The sequence below is a fragment of the Colletotrichum paranaense genome, assembly GCF_030867605.1.
Source record: "Colletotrichum paranaense strain IMI 384185 chromosome Unknown Scaffold_3.1, whole genome shotgun sequence".
Classification (NCBI taxonomy): domain Eukaryota; kingdom Fungi; phylum Ascomycota; class Sordariomycetes; order Glomerellales; family Glomerellaceae; genus Colletotrichum; species Colletotrichum paranaense.
This window is the reverse complement of record NW_026848961.1, coordinates 3,330,614-3,346,845: the sequence shown is the minus strand read 5'-3', so window position 1 is coordinate 3,346,845 and position 16,232 is coordinate 3,330,614. Positions and strand designations below refer to the sequence as shown.

Sequence of the window (16,232 nt, the reverse complement as noted above, 5' to 3'; positions counted from 1 at the left end):
GGGGGTTTGGGAGTCTCCACTTGTAGCCGGAGTATGGGGAATTTTGTGTACCTTACGGAGGAGGTACCTTATCCACTCGAAGTAGTAAATTCCCCAGATTCTTTTCTTGAATTGGCTTGTGATGATTTTTATTTGGTGATGACTTGCTTACAGGTTCAATGAAGAAAACGTCAAGGAAAGAGGGACGTGACAAGTGGCCGGTTGCATCCAAAAAGAGGACAGACCATCGTCTTTTCTTCAAGTTCCTACGGGCAATTGACTCGAGAGCTCATCCCAGCGGCGCGGGATGAAACTGCAGCAACCTCCAACTCTTGAGGTGGCACTTGGCGCTGGCGGCACAGCGGTGCGGTGTACATAGATAGGTACTGTAGTGCGGTGTAATGGTTGGGTGCCTCGGTCGTTCGGCTCATTGTGGTGCCAGGGCTCCTTTTCCCCCCAACTTTTCCCACCACATGAGCTGCCCATCCCGCTACTTTCAGGTACTTACTCCATACCTTACCAAGGGCTGCTCCGGTCCGGGCGGGCTTTCTGGGGGAAAGGAAGAAACTTGAGAGGGAAAAGGAGGGGGAAATGGGGGGAGGACCTGGGCCTAGATCGGGGCCTTGCTCTAGCGGGGTGCTCTGTATTTTGCTACTTTCTTCATCCTGCAAAGCAACACCTACCAACGGTACATAATTAGACCAGCGCGCATGCAGAAAGATGGCGATGACGAATAATCATAGGTGGCTTCTAAATTGATGCTAGTGAGATGCTTATGTGATGCAAACTATAATGTGAACCCGCTGGCTAGTAATCGTGTGAACGGTCTGAAGGAAGAATGGGATGAAAGTCAATTCCCATAAACACACACACACACACACACACACACAGACAGTTGGTGTTACTTTCATGTGATTTCCCGATGTCCCAATGCCATCATCGGTCAGCATGCATAAAACACCCCTCTCCCTCTCCCTGAAATACACCCGCCTTATGAGGACCTTGATGTGAGACCACATTCCCGAGACGAGTTACAGAGTCGCACAAAACCCCTCGCCTGAATTCTTAATTTCGTCTCGTCCAAGTAAACAAGTGACAGCTCAACCCCCACGCGGGCGGCCGGAGAACTGCCCTCATTGCGAGACGTCACACGCTCGTATAGCATACTTCTTACAGGCCATCTCGGGTCGGCGGAGCATTCACAGATTTCATCAAGTAAGATAGGTGCGCAATAACTTTAGCCTCAAGGGTATCAAGTTTTTTTTGTTCTCCATGTTCTCCATCGCCACCCCTCGCGCAAAACCATGTGTATGCACTTGCTTCTTCTACTCATACAAAAAATGTTTCCTTGAATGGCCGTTTCGCAATGCCTTCCGTGATGCGACTTGCCTGATGTATAAACGTTCCGTGACTCCTAGAAGGAAGAAGAAGAAAGAGCCCGACCGCGTAACACCCCGTCTCCAAAATCGGGGGTCTCTCTAGCACCAAGCCTCTATGCGGTTCGTCTTCGCTTTCTGTCCCGCTGTCTAGTCAATGAAGAAGAAACACAAGAAAAATAGACCAGACACTCTACTCTCACTCCCGCTTCGTTCGTTCGTCCGGGATTGCCAATATCTCAAAAATCGTCGTCAAGGGGGTCGGTTGTCCGCTTCTCTAAAATGCCCTCTTGAGGGGTGTCGTGGCCAATCCCGTCGACCTTCCAACGCCGCACCAGCAGCTGCCGTCGCCTTCTCTTTCAACCTGGACTACAATGTCCATTGAGTTCTTCAAGAGGTATTCCCGCACGCGATCCCGTACTTCGTCTAGGCTCGCACCTCTCCCCGCCACGACGTGCACGATGCCCTGCAGCTTGTCCCCTGAGTCCTCGCTGCTCCGGTGGTCCATCCAGAACTTGGGCACCGAGTAGTTGACAACACCCTTTTGCTGCAAAATCCCCGCGAGCGTATTACGCAGGTTGTACTCAATGTCGTCGGGGATATTGAGAAGTAGGTTGCGCGCGGACGACTTGATGAGCGGAATCGCCGCGAGGAAAATCAGGATCGCAATGGCGCAAGAGGCCAAGGGGTCCCAAAACGTCCAGCCCGTGTAGTACGTCAAGATTGTCGACAGCACTACGGAGGCGCTTCCCATCGTATCGGCCAGAACATGCAGAAAAATACCCTCCATGTTGTCGTTATGATGCGAGTGCCCGTGGCTATGCTTCTTTCCGTGCGAATGATCATGCCCGTGGTCGTGGTCGTCGTGTGAGTGCGAGTGCCCGTGACCATGGTCGTGGCCGTGGTGATGGTGTCCAAAGCCCCAAAGGCCCAGCAGGTTGATGACACCGCCGAGGAAGCTAACAATGAGAAGCTCCCGCAATCGGTGAAGTTCTTGACCTTCCCAAATTCGCTCAAACGCCTCCACGATAATCTCAACGCTAAGAAGCCTATCATTTGTCAGCGTTGTGACTCGTGCTGCAGCTTGGGAAACCTACATCAGCAAGATGCCATTGGCGAAACCACTCAGCGTCTCGATCTTTCCAAGCCCAAATGGAAATCGCTGGCTCTGAGGCCATTTGCTAGTAACTGCGGCGCAAAGACCAACAAAGAGGGCAAAGCAGTCGAAAAACATGTGGATCGTGTCGCTGAGGAGACCGAGCGAGTCGGTGACGTAGCCGTAAAACGCTTGTACGGCCATAAAGCCAAAGTTGAGACTGCGAAAACCAGAATGTCAGTGATATTCAAGGTGGAGTGTTTCGTAGTCCGACTCACGTCATGAAGTAAAAGATTCTTCTCGAGTCCTTCTCCACGAGAATGGTGTGGAGGACCGGAACCGCCGGCGTATATTTCAGGAGAACCCTCGTAAACAGAGACGGCTTCGCATGGTCGTGAGAGTGGGAGTGGCTGTGGCTGTGGGCGTGTGAATGGCCGTGATGGTCGTGGCCATGGCAATCGCCATGAGCGTGGTCGTGCGAGTGTGAATGATCGTGATCGTGATGATCGTGAGAATGCTCGTCTATCGTCATTGCGCCGTCAAGAGGCTGGAACGTTTCCGAAAAGGACCCATTTGTAGGCGTCAACAACTGACGACCGCTCGGTGTGATGTCCGTCTTCCAGCCATCCATTGAAGCGAGAGAGCGAGGCGCCGCTCTTTCTCGAGGAATGGACGACTGGCTCGAGTTCGCTCGGTGATGTGAGTGACCGCCGTGGGCGTGGCCATTGTGACTGTGTGAATGATCGTGGTTATGTGCGTGGCTGCTGCCGGTCGAGTCTTGGCTCTGGCTGTGGGAGTGCAGCCCGCCGGTGGACATTGTCGACTTCAATGCGTGAAGGGACGGCGGCGAGTGGGAGTGGGAGTGCATGTGGTGATGGTGAGCGTGCGGTAGAGCGGAGGATGGCAAGGCGTAGGACGAGGCCATGTTGACCGCGGCGCGCGTTGTCGAGGTCGGTCGTCGGTCGGTCTGGGACCCGGGACTGGGATCGTTGTCGGTGTCGGTATCGGCGGGGATGGGCGAGGAAAAGGGCCTGTGTAGTGTCCCCTCTGTCGTATTTTCGTTGGGTCGTTTTCGTTCGCCTCTCCACCAAGGGCCCGTTGCGTCGGGATCTATTCGAAGATGCCCCTATCTCGTGCTAACCTGAGTCATGGGCCGGACGTTATCCGCATCCGCTAATTTTTTCTGGGGTACGTCGAAGACAGGTCGACAACGGGTACGAGATGTTGAAAAGCGTCGCAATTGAGGTGTCGTGGAACGTCCAGAACCGTGGAGCTGGAAGATGATGGAGCAAGAGTCGTGTGTGTGTTCGGGCCAGTGTACCTTGAGAAGACCTGGAGCTGGCAGTTGATGGCGGTGCGTGGTGGTTCAGGGGACCTGCACAGGCTAAAAAGGCCGGAATGGAGTCGCCCCGTCAATGACGTTGCGCGCCGCAGTTCAACGCTGAGCGCTGGAGGGGGACGGGAGATTTGATCGTCGACGGACGTGCCGGCGCCTCGCACAGACAATGCTGGAAGCGGCGAGAGTAGGTAGACAGATACGAATGGATTGGTTCGCTTGTGCTGTCGAATGCTGAGACTTGGAGATCTAATAAGATGAAAGAGGACCAAGTGTGGCTGAAAGGAGGAGCGGGGAGGGGAGCAAAGGAATTGAATGCAGAGGGGAGGAAGAAGAAGAGGAACAATAAGGGTGTCCTCGATGCTACCTCCCAGAGGCAATCAACCTAAGCCTCCACTTGCAAGGTATCGGTATCGGTACGGCAGGTCGTCAAAAAGGCGGGATGGGCCAGCAGATGCCAGCATGGATGATGGAGGATGGAGCAGCGTTATTGTTGTTGTTGTTGTTTTTTGGGCTGAACCATCGGGACGCATGGCATGTCGGGTGCTGCCTCCTTTCAATCTTTCAGATGAATCTCTCGCACCCGTGGACTTCTGGGACCTGAACCTAAAGGGGAATCCAGCCGTCAACCCCTGCAGATTTCTCCGTGTGGGGAGAGGCCGGGCGCCGGGTACGTAAGGTGCAGGTCGAGGAGGGCGGTCGTGTCTGTGATTCGCTGGGTGACACATCAAAGATGCCATCCAATTGTCCATCAGGAGGGGCACTGGGCAGCTGCATAAAGCTGTTCAGGGGATAGAGTATGAATACGGATCAGCAAAGAGCAAGACAACGCAATACCCTCGATCCTGGCTTGCCTGGCATGTCTGGGCGGATAATCTCTGATGGGACGGTCGCGGGTAAGGCGGTTTGATGGCTAACACTTGCTAATGCTATCCGCGGCCAGCCCCGTTGCGACATGTTTTCTGGGCCAAGCCAATGCCTGTGAGAGGAGTTCAGATGTCGCCGGGTGACAGGCACACAGGCAAGACAGTCGACAGGCATGATGGTCTTTTCTTCTCTCTTGTTGTGCTGAGGCTGAGTTGGTCTGTGTCGGTTTTGCATGTGCAGCAGCTGGTTTTCCATTAATTGGGTGACGAAAAGTCTCGTTCGGAGATTTCTAATTTAGACAATTGGTGAATCGTGATCCAGACCCACGCAGGGGATCTGCAGAGTGATGAAGCTACCGTCTGCCGCACCTCATCACCTTATTTTCTGATGATCCAGTTGCGAGGTTATCGAGGAGACTGGAACAGAAGGGTGTGTACCTAGGTACCTTACCTTGACTAAGGTACCTTGGGTAGGTACTCAGCGTGTTTCTCCACGTGACACCGTGTTATCGCGGTTATCGTGCTTATCAAATCATGGCGCCCACATCGGCCCCTCATTGGCGCCACCGTTGCAACATCCCAAAAGGCCTGCCCAAGTTGGAAGGCGCCAACAAGGACAAAGTCTTGGAAGGTGTGCGAGTCTAGCCCAGTAAAGAAGCTTCGTAGGCCTCTCGCGATTCCAATTTGTTCCCCACGAGGCCATCGTCAGGTCACGCAAGTCTGGGCAATTTGGCCTTTTTTTGCTACCTACCAAAACACTTCAACTTCGTGTCTCCTCCCCTCCCTCTCCAAGGATACTCAGCGAAACTCACGGACACCCCCCCCCCCCCCCCACCGCTCAGCCTTCAACTCGGACCTCTCCATGCGCGCACGCGCTAAGGCTGTTGATTGCAACTTCAGATGACAGGACGGGATACTTTGCATGACCGATACCACCACATCTGAGGCCTTGACAATCCATCCCCAAACTCCACCGCATTTCTCACCTCAACAACTCACGGCAACGGAGACACAAAGATTCACTTTGGCCTACGCCGTCAATACCCTGCTACATTGGTGCCGAGCTGTCGCACATCGCCAACATGTCGTTGATACCTCTCGTGTTATCCGTCATCGCTGGCATCTGCACCACTCTTGTCGCTGCTCTCGGCATCAACTTTCTCACAAAGCTGCTGCCCACTCGCTACCATGCGGCTGAGAACCCCAAGGATGACCACATCCAGATCCTGGTCCTCGGCGATATAGGCCGGAGCCCTCGCATGCAGTACCATGCCATGAGTATCATGAAGCACGGCGGTAGAGTCGATCTCGTTGGTTACAAGGAGACTGCCCGCCATCCGGATCTCGTTGGCAATGAAAGAGTGGCTTTGTACCCATTGCCACCTCTTCCTACCGTCTTCAAATGGAACACCCTGCCATTTCTCATCAATAAGCCGGCCAAAGTTGTCTGGCAAGCCTATTCCATCTTCTACGTTTTGGCATATACTGCACCCCCAGCTCGATGGATTGTCATTCAGGCAAGTGAGCCGTTACTTTGTGGAATCCACAGTCTAACTTTTTGCAGAACCCTCCTTCTATCCCGACGCTGCATCTGGCTTTGCTCGTGTCCCTCCTGAGAGGAAGCCACCTGCTAATTGACTGGCACAACTATGGCTGGTCCATCATGGCCACCGGCCGCAGCCAGAAGAACCCTCTGGTATGGCTCTACAAGAAGTATGAGATGTACTTTGGAAGGGTAGTCCCCACGGCCAACCTCACCGTCACCGACGCCATGGCACGGCAGCTCAAGGAGAAGCCGTATAGCAACAAGAAGCCCATCTTCACCCTGCACGATCGGCCAGCCGAAGTGTTCCAGCCCATCGCATCGACCAAAGCCCGGCAAGACTTTCTCTCGCATCTCAAGGAGACCAAGGACGTTGCCGACAGTATCATCGCCGGGACCACTCGTCTCATTGTCAGTAGCACATCATGGACCCCCGACGAGGATTTCGGCCTGCTGCTGGACGCCTTGGTGGCCTACGCGCACCCCGAAGAGGCCGTCACAGAGACCGGCGTTGGCCGACCTCCGATACTGGCCATCATCACCGGCAAGGGCCCTCAGAAGGCCGAGTACGAGGAGAAGATCAAGAACCTCCGCCTGGAGGGTAAGCTCCCCGGCATCACCATCTTGACTGCGTGGCTATCAACCCGCGAGTACGCCACGCTGCTCTCATGCGCCGACCTCGGTGTCTGCCTCCACAAATCCAGCTCTGGTGTTGATTTACCTATGAAGGTGGTTGACATGTTTGGTTCGGGGCTACCTGTGGCTGCCTACTCGGCATATGAGAGCTTCGGCGAGCTGATTAAGGAGGGTGAGAATGGGTGCGGATTTGAGACGGCTACTGAGCTGGCCGACGTTCTGATCAGGCTTCTAAGTGAGGGTGGCAAGGACGAGCTGAAGACCTTGAAGGCGGGAGCCATCAAGGAGGGAAGCTTACGCTGGGATGAGGAGTGGGATCGCGTCGTTGGGCGGATCGTGGGTGTAATTGATAGCTGAGGTGGAGGTTATTCAAATCATAACCAGAAAAAATAGAGACAAGCTAGTAGGCATAAAAGTGATTGAAACGTGTGTACAGCGAGACGATGGATATCGGGATGCCACCGTACTACATGATAAGAACAACGTGGATAGTGAAACTTCACCCCACGGTCGGAAAAAGCAGGACAGCCTTCCAGAAGTCAAAAGTTTGATTTCGCCCGGACTTGAACCGGAGACCTTCAGTGTGTTAGACTGACGTGATAACCAACTACACCACGAAACCAGTGATTGTTGGACAATGTGGGGCTGTATTAATTTATCAAGGCCGTAACCGGCAGGCCCTGAGTTTTCGCGCGGCAGCTCGTGGCAAGGATGGCCCCCGGACCCTCCGCGTCCGAGGTCGGGCCGGCGAGTCCCCATTTGAGCCGATCTATTAGCGGGGCATACCCACCACGGCCTCTCCATCACCCTCCTCTTACCGCCGAGAGCTGACGTTCGGCGCATACTTCGTAATGTCTCCCGTGTGTGTCCCTGGGTTCAACGACTTCAAACGCTATCTCATGCATCTTTACGGCACAGCTTAGGCAGAAACGCGTGCTTTGCAACGTTTTCAGGACATGACCTCCAGGCAGCAAAGGTCTAGCAGGGATCATGGCAAGTCTACGGCTGCATGTCATGGTCTGAACTAAGATCAGCGGCCGATGGAGCAAACATGTCTAGTGGTCTCGGACTTGATCCGATTTGTCTAGCTCAGCATCATCTCAGCGGCAAGGCCCTAAGTTCATCCATGTGTGGAAAGCTTCGATGATGACTTGCGTTTGCTTTATCGTTTCGCTTCCTGCGGTTCCTTGAAACTTGCAACAGAAAGACAAGAAAAACAAGAAAGACAAGATTTGATGAGAAATAAGCATTAAACTCCTTCCTCTCTGAGATTTATGAGTCAACTGTTCTTGTTTGGGCAAGGGTGTAACGAGGATTGGATGGAGTCGTCTCACTTGGGGATATACTTAAAGAAGCCATGAGATTCTCGTGTTGCCTTGGTCGAGAGGTATCAACACCGGCCGAACCATCACCTTACTCCAAAGCATTCACTCTATCCCGCAACTCGAACTCATCTCGCTCACCATACATCATGAACCACGAGCGATACGAAGAACGCCTAAACCTCGTCACGAGCGTCATCCACAGCTACGGCCTCGAAGTAAGAAACCCCCCTCCCTCCTACCTTACATCACCCACCTCTATCTAACACCCCCTCAAGCCCGTCGACATCACCCCCATAGACTACGATGAAACAGCACCCTTCGCCTACAACAACTACATCTACAAAATCACTCTCTCCGCGCCCCTCACACCATCCTCCATCCCTCATGAACGCCGCCGCCCGTACACCCAGCCTCCCACTGGGCAAGGCACTTCTACTGTGGTGATGCGCATCGCGAACCCGAAAGCAGAAGGCGTAGTCCAAGACAACCGCGTTGAGAACGAGGTCGCGGCGGTTCACCTCGCGCGAGAGGGTTTGGGGTCGTATAAGCCTGAGATTGCGGGGCTCGTGCCGGCGTTGTATGATTGGAGACCCTATCGTCCTTCCGAGATCACGGGGATGGAGGCGGGGGTGCCGGGCGATGGTGGCAGCAGCAGTTACGGGTGGAGTCTGATGGAGTTCAAGAAGGGCGTGCCTCTCGATACCGTCTTCCGCGACATGAACGACGGAGAGAAGGGCGATGTGCTGGGCCAGATTGCGGATTTGGTTACGGGGATCCAGAGGGTTTCCTTGCCGAAGAGTGTGAAGTCCCACGGGGGGCTGTCGATTGACGAAGCGGGAAGAATCGTGGGTGGTGCGATGACGACGGTTAAAGGCGGACCTTGGGAGCGATATAGCGATTTCTGGAAGGCGAGGTTGGCAATTCGGCTGGAGGATGCGGATGCGAGTCCGGCACTGGAAGGGTGGAGGCCGAACGGTGTGCGGGAGCGTGTTGATCGGTTCTTGGAGTCTGGGCTGGAGAGCTATCTTGATGGGTCTGGGGTTGATGTTGGGAGGTTGGCTCTCATTCACGGGGATCTTAGTAAGTTATTTACTGCCCCGGTCAAGTCTGGTCTCGTCGTCAAGCCGATCCAGCTTACTGACATTCCTCTACCAGCTACGAACAATACCCTCTACGATACGACCACCAAGAAACTCACCTCCATCCTCGACTTCGACTTCGCCTTCGTCTCCCACCCCTGTCACGAATTCTTCACGTCGCTAGGCGACGTCGGCGGCAACACGGGCGGCGGCACGGGGCGGGATCCGGATCTCAGCGGGGGTCTGCTCGGTAAAGCGATGTTGACGGGCGACTTTGACGGGATCAGGGGGAGTCTACCGCAAGAAGCGTTGGGACAGCTCACGACGGCTCGAGCGTGGGATGATGCGTTGAGGGAGAGAGGTGCGGTGCGGCCTAGTGAGATTAGGGGCATGGCTGCGCTGGATGGGTTGAGGAGGCTGGAGGCGCTGGCGTGTCCTTTTGCTTTGGAGCATCCTGTCATGTTGAGGCGGAAGACGAGGGAGGAGATTGAAGGGATGAGGGCGGTTGCAGAGAGGGAGCTTGTTAGGTGTCTTGAGGGGTTTGAGTACTAGTTGATCATCTGGAGGCCTAGTGTCTTTGGAGATCAGGGAAGATGTAGATCTGATGAACCTGGCTCCCTTCCTCAGAGTTAAGTAACTAAGTTTGTGGCTCGCACGTTTCCTCGGGTATACCACAGCCATTTTCCTTAGACGCCTAGACTGGCAACCATGATACGGGAAACCCGTGATGAAGTCTTGCCATTGCCACTACTATGATATAATAGAACTGTTTTGGTGGTGAAATCAATGGAACTATGAATCATTTGGGCATAACGTGGCTTTCTCGAAATATCCCTAAGGGTTCTGGATAGCAAGGACCGAACCCTGAAGTCTACCTATATACGATCATCATGGCTTCGTGCCTGAGAGCCATTGCGCCCTCTCCCGTTTGTGGTCCGCAACTTTCGAGGCTTAGAAACTTGCTCAACCTTGGATGACCGGGTTCTCCAGCATCGTGGAATCCTCAGCACTGCGATTCTTTAGCTTTTCAAAAGCCATGGAACTGTATCTCCGGAAAGAACCTGTACGGGCTACGTCCAGTTCATGGAGTGTACAAGACTCCTCTTCTTCTCCGATGCCAGTCTTCATCCCTCCAAGGCCTCGCACTAATCATCATACTCGTAGTTCATACATCATACTACCCAGTCTTCCATTCACACCCTACTTCTCAAGGCCTTTGAAGTCAACAACCCAAGAAATCACCACTTATCAAGACAAGCAACCACCACCGCTACAATGCAGCTCAAGGACCTCCTTCCTGCCGGAATGCTCCTTAACAACCTCTTCGATAAGGTGGAGAAGGCTGAAGAGCACGCAAACGGCCGCATCACCACCACCAACACCAAGCAGGTAGAACTCGGCGATGTTATGTTCTTCCACAACGACCTGGATGACCTCAAGCGTCTGCTCGCCATTGCCGGCTCAGATTCAGTCACAATTAAGAAGCTTCCCAAGACGAATGTTATCATCGTCAAGCGGACTGCGAGTAGTGGTGATAGTGCCAATGACGCTGTTGACGTTGTGGCAACACCTACTATGTTATCCACCTCACCTACCGCCACCGCCTCTACTTCATGTTCCTCGCCAGCCACTGTTTCCGAAGCATATGACTTCTCAAAAGAGCTGGAAAAACCAGTCGAAATAGAGGCACCTAAGTCATCTACAACATCCTCCCCGAAAGACATGAAGACCTTACGCGAAGAGGAAGAAGCCGCAAAGTCGGACCCCAGCGGCAACGGCGCCACCAGCGACTACGATGTCGACCCTGAAACCCAGCCCACCCAGATTTCACCCAGAGACACCAAATACAAGACTCCTGGCGTATTCTCCTGGAGAAACAGGCTCTGTCGCTGCGTTTCCATCGGCGCCATCTTTGGGAACAAGGACGACCGTCTAGCCAAGTCCGACGAGCCGCTGCCGCCGTACGAGGAGGGCGTTTCCATCTTCAACTGGGGCAACGGCGTCTGCAAATGCGTTCCTATGGATGATGCCTTTGGCGACCATACTATGGCGGCGTTGGGTTTGGCAATTGAGACTATGGACTAGAGGCTTTGAGCCTTGGGTTCTGAGTACTAGAGTTGCAGAGATTGTTGGATATGGTTGATACCCGTTGGAAGTGGCCGGTTTGGAGGAAGATGTGAGGAATCATCGGAGATAATATGGAGTCGCGGGCAACTTTTCAAGATTGTCGACATGGAGAGTAGAGTTGTAAAGCCTCTGCTTAACCTTCGTGGAGAGCCAGAATACACATACCATCCTCAGAGGTTAGCAATTGAAGGTACAACACACCATTCACTGTCTTCTTCAGCTGTTATTGCAAAGTGACATGCCAACTCTGCGAACACGATTGAAATCAATTATGAGGGATGATGTCGACTTACTTCTCATTCCGTTCACGTAGACGAGCCCGAAGCTCATACGATGAATGCATGATCGTGAGCCCCAGCTAGCAAATTGCAAGCACTGTGTGAATTAGCTTGTGGAAGCTATCGACGTCGCTCGCTATCACAAGCGAGCGGGCCTGCATAACTTTCCATAAAAGCAGTGACCAGACATGGGAACGTTGCAGACCCCATCTACTTGCATTAGTCCGCTTTAGCTCGCCGACAACGGACGACCCATGCAGAATGCCCCTCTACCCCTCCAACCCCTCTGTAATAATGGACGTGGTGGGCGAGAGAAACAGGCTGCGAATCCAAGTGCCGGACCCATGACGGGTTCGCCCGGAGAAGGTTGGCCCAGAGAGTCTGTTTAGTGAATATGTTTCCTTTGACGACAGTCGAATGAGCCGCGGATCATGACAATGTTATGCTACACGGTAACGTTCCAGTCAAGCATTCTTCCAGAAGCGTCATAAACACACTAACGTCTATATACATTCATCGCATCCAACATATCGTCGTCAGGGTCAAGCATTCTCTATGATACAAGGTAGATGGGGTTTGAAATGGGGCACGACGGCCCCAGATAACCCCCCACCAGCCGTCTCTAGACAAACGCGTCAGACCGTCGAGTCGTCGTATCCCGGACCTGCGTTTTGGTTCATTGGTGGTATCATGTGAGAGAGATTACGCTTGTTGCCCCTTGATCTGGACCTTCACCTTCATGCCATCGACAGGCTTAGCGGTAACCAAGTGAGTCTATAGAGGGGGAATGTCAGTACAAGTAGCTCGTCTCAATGGCAAGGGCAGTGGGGTTCTACTCACAGAGAACATGACAGACTTCGTCTTGTAGAAACCCTTCTCGTCAAGCTGGGGCTGTCCCTTCTCATCCAGGTCCAGCTCGCCCTGCCCGACCTTGACAAACTCAAAGTATCTCGCGATGCAGGCCAGAATGATGCGCACTTCCAAGTTGGCGAGCTCGGATCCGGTGCACCGACGAGGTCCTCTCTCGTAGGGTCTGAAGCAGCTGTCCGGGATCTTGGCGCCCTCCTCGCCGAGCCAGCGCTCGGGCATGAAGTCGTCCTTGGTCTCGCCAAAGATCTTGGGGTGGCGTTGGATGATGTAGGCTCTGGGGGTCACGCAGAGGTCGTCGACGACCAGCTTTTGTCCGTCGGGGAGAGTCAGGGTCGTTCCGGATCCTTGGGGCGCGACGCGGGCTGTTGTTCCGGGAGGGTGCAGGCGCAGGGCTTCCTTGATGACTGCGTCGGTGTCTGCGCGGCCGTTAGCTAGCTGTTCCGAGGGTAGAGATGATGTGGAGAGATCTTGAACTTACAAGGCAGGCGGGCCAGAAGCTTTCCAGCTTCGGGGCCCTTGAGTTGCTCAATGACAGACTTGGGGCTCTGATCCGGGCCAAAGACCTCGTCGAGCTCATCCTTCAGATCCTTGGCAGATTGAGGCCGTCTGTGAAGCTCGTAGAAGCACCATTGCAGGAGAATACTCGTCGTGTCGTGGCCGGCAAAGAGGAAACCGCGGAGAGTGTCGCTGGTCTGTTGGAGGATCTCGGGGGTCAGAACGTCAATGCCTTGTAAACTGAGGGTGGCGACACTGCGGGATGTGGTGTCGGCACCGGCCAGGAGCTCCTTGTGCTGCTTCTTGATCTCTTCTTTGAGGATGCCGTCGAGCTTCTTGTCCAGACGTCTGATGGTGCGTTCGTTCTCGGTGAAGTATTCGCGCATCCAGTTCTTGCCGGGGATACGCTTGTTGAAGGCTTGCGATAGGGCGCGATATGTAAGTAACACCTCGCTTTGCTTGCCCTCGATTTGAGCGTTCAGATCCATATCAAAAGTGACAATGCCTGGCATTAACAATGAGTACACACTCCAAATTCCGTAGGTGTCTTTTCAAACTCACCGATAACATCGAAGGCCAGGTTTGTGGTGTACTCGTCAATAGTGAACTCTTCGCCAGTGGCAGCCTTCTGCTCCATAAGCTCGATAAAGGTCTCCGACTTATCCAAGATGACCTTCACTAGACCGAGAAGATGTGATGGGGCAAAGCCGGGAAGAATTCTCTTTCGCAGTCCCTTCCATTCCTCACCCTAAAGTGCAAGCGTCTTGTCAGTCTCACGATCCTACCTAACTACAGCAGCACCATGCGATGGACTTACATCCGTCGTTACGAGAGATCGTGCGCCGACCAGAGGGGCCAGATGTTGGATGGCGGGGTGCTTCGGCACGCTAGTACTGTACTGCTTCGAGGGCTTGGTGACCTGTTCGGCAACCTCGTTGTCGAGGATGAAAAGAATAAGGAACTTTTCGATCGGTCGCCAGTCCACCAGCAAAACGGGAGGGAATCCAAGCTTCTCGGCCTGTTCGTAGAGAATCTCATCTACATAGTCGCAAAGCATTAGCACGTCGTAAAATTTGTGTCTCGTTTCCGAAAAGCCGCAACGTGATCCAATTGCAACGCCGCCAGGACCTCCTCACTACTGATTTCCGAGATTGAAACGTACCAAAAGCCCTTCTAGGATCACCCAGACCGGCGGACTTCTCAATCCACGGCCAATGACCCCTCACTGGGTCGGCCTCTTCAGGCTGCGGGAAGTGAGAGTACTGCTTGATGTCGATACCCGGTGTGGTTTTCGTCCGTCTGAAGTAGTATACCACGGCAACGGGGATCGCGGCCAACACGAGAAGCTTCCATTGAAGGAAGACACTGAGCTTCTCAAAATTCTGCGACGTGACAAAGCTGAGGAGAGCCATCTTTGCGATCGCGCGGGGGTTGAGGGGTGAAACCGCCTCAACTAGCCTCTAGATCGTGAGAAGGAACACCGAAGCGTAGTTTTCCAAACAGAAAGTAAACAAAACCACCCAGACTTTTCAGACTTTCGCTCGCGCGAAGATGTGCGCCATTTTCACGAGGGCTGGGAACGGCCGGTATATATTGCTGACCACCCTTGTAAACCTATTTTTTTCCTTGCTTGTACGGAGTATGGTAGGCCATCAGTACACCATGACGGAATGTCGCAATGGGGATCCGCAGATTTTCCCTCTTCAGCAAATCTTCAGCACTCAAGACGGCCCGCGAGACTACATGTACTGCGTAGTGTGGCATCCGGAGGACGGGGTGGATTGAATGGGTGCGCGGAACAGCCCATCACCGTCCACTGGGGGAAGGTCGAGCTATTTCATGCTGCCCGCCCCTAGCTAATTACGGTTAATTGAGCGTAATGCCAAGACTGAAAACTCTTCGTACATGATGCACCTCCTCGAATCAGATCCAGTTTATCTAATCTGATGCATCTTATCTGATCCGATGGTGGGGGAGCCGACCCTACCTCCGAGGCTATCTCGTTTTTGTGAAAGGTGTTGTCACTCTGTGTATGTACTGTACATAGATTGCAATGGCTGACAAAGGCACCCAGCGGAATCCCGTATCCCACCGGGTAGCAAGTGGGTGACAGCCTGGATGGGGTCGAGAGAGTGAGGAGTAATATCTAGCCAGGGATCATCTCAGTTTCTTGCCAATCAACGTTTTTTGTCTCTCCGTATTCTTGGAGAAAAACTGGAGATCTTTGGTCTTTTGCGTGATTCAATCCACTTTGTTTCCCCCAAGGGATATTTGCCCGTGAAGTGGGCGAAACTGAGTGTTCATAAGCTTGGACTCTCTTCCATTGTTCTGAACCAGCGACAAGAACTCGATTTGCAAGCATGATGGAGGTGATTGGCCCTCGTTGCGAAACAAGACGGCAAACCCGCAGAACGGTGCTCCAACATCATATCTTGTGAGTTGCAGGACCAGGTCGAGTAAGTGTTGAACGAGAAGCTCACGAGAAGGCATTAGACGCAGTGGGCGCCCACGCCAGTGACTGGATGGTGGGGTAGATGGGCAGTGGCCAAAGTCACTGCCGCCCATGTTCGTCACAATTAACCTCTCCCTTGTTGACACACTGTGCCGCAACTTTGGCCGAGGCCGAACCGCGACTTCGCCGTCTACCTGCGTCATGTGTGCCGGCTTGCCGGACGATAAGCCCTAGTCGAATGAGCCCGACCAAGATGGGCAAAGCAGATCAGCGTTCGTCCCGCTAGCTTGGCAAGGCTTAGCACTGTAGGCTTGCAGCTAAAGCTGAAAGTGTCCTGAAACCATTCCCGAATAGTAGCATTTCTCGAGGCTATCCAGCTTCCCGGCCTTGAGCTCGAGAATACAACCTTTTACAGCTAGTCTTGACAGCTCCTAGACCGTTGACTCTTGCATCGTGATCCAATCAACTCTAAGAATTAATGATAGCAAGTCAAGTTGTCACCTTGGACATCAAATCTGACGTCGAATTGAAGGAGAGATCTTCCTCGAAAGTGCCGAAATCATTTGGAAGACAACATCTTTCTTAGCCATGAGCTCAATGAGAAAGTTATATAAATTCGACACACCTCCATTGACCATCATGTAGTCATTCTTACAGTATCACCTTCTGCGGTAGTAAACAAGCAACTTTTACGCCACACCTCTCTTACCTACGCTTCCTCACCTCCGATTACTCAATATGCGGACATCTATCCACTCAATGCTACTTGGCTCA

The 16,232-nt window shown here is 53.3% G+C and overlaps 5 protein-coding genes across 5 annotated transcripts; 3 read left to right on the top strand and 2 right to left on the bottom strand.

Annotated features, from left to right (window-relative positions):
* Positions 1 to 1,632: 1,632 nt before the first annotated feature.
* CPAR01_04713 (cation efflux family protein) lies at positions 1,633 to 3,559 on the bottom strand (the record flags this gene model as incomplete). Its single annotated transcript, XM_060488993.1, has 3 exons — positions 1,633 to 2,404; positions 2,453 to 2,671; positions 2,730 to 3,559. Coding segments are annotated over 3 exons (1,821 nt in total), but the record flags the coding sequence as incomplete, so codon positions are not given.
* A 2,176-nt stretch (positions 3,560 to 5,735) lies between these two features.
* On the top strand, positions 5,736 to 7,189 carry CPAR01_04712 (glycosyl transferase group 1; the record flags this gene model as incomplete). The annotated part of the gene is made up of 2 exons (XM_060488992.1): positions 5,736 to 6,161; positions 6,218 to 7,189. The coding sequence occupies 2 exons, from the start codon at positions 5,736 to 5,738 to the stop codon at positions 7,187 to 7,189; spliced, it is 1,398 nt and encodes a 465-aa protein (XP_060353198.1).
* Positions 7,190 to 8,189: 1,000 nt separating this feature from the next.
* On the top strand, positions 8,190 to 9,788 carry CPAR01_04711 (phosphotransferase enzyme family protein; the record flags this gene model as incomplete). Its single annotated transcript, XM_060488991.1, has 2 exons — positions 8,190 to 8,372; positions 8,433 to 9,788. 2 exons carry the CDS (start codon positions 8,190 to 8,192, stop codon positions 9,786 to 9,788), a joined length of 1,539 nt encoding a protein of 512 aa, XP_060353197.1.
* Positions 9,789 to 10,511: 723 nt separating this feature from the next.
* CPAR01_04710 (uncharacterized protein) lies at positions 10,512 to 11,321 on the top strand (the record flags this gene model as incomplete). Its single annotated transcript, XM_060488990.1, has 1 exon — positions 10,512 to 11,321. The coding sequence occupies one exon, from the start codon at positions 10,512 to 10,514 to the stop codon at positions 11,319 to 11,321; it is 810 nt and encodes a 269-aa protein (XP_060353196.1).
* Positions 11,322 to 12,343: 1,022 nt separating this feature from the next.
* On the bottom strand, positions 12,344 to 14,418 carry CPAR01_04709 (cytochrome P450 52A11; the record flags this gene model as incomplete). Its single annotated transcript, XM_060488989.1, has 6 exons — positions 12,344 to 12,415; positions 12,482 to 12,927; positions 12,990 to 13,511; positions 13,568 to 13,754; positions 13,824 to 14,044; positions 14,169 to 14,418. 6 exons carry the CDS (start codon positions 14,416 to 14,418, stop codon positions 12,344 to 12,346), a joined length of 1,698 nt encoding a protein of 565 aa, XP_060353195.1.
* Positions 14,419 to 16,232: the final 1,814 nt, after the last annotated feature.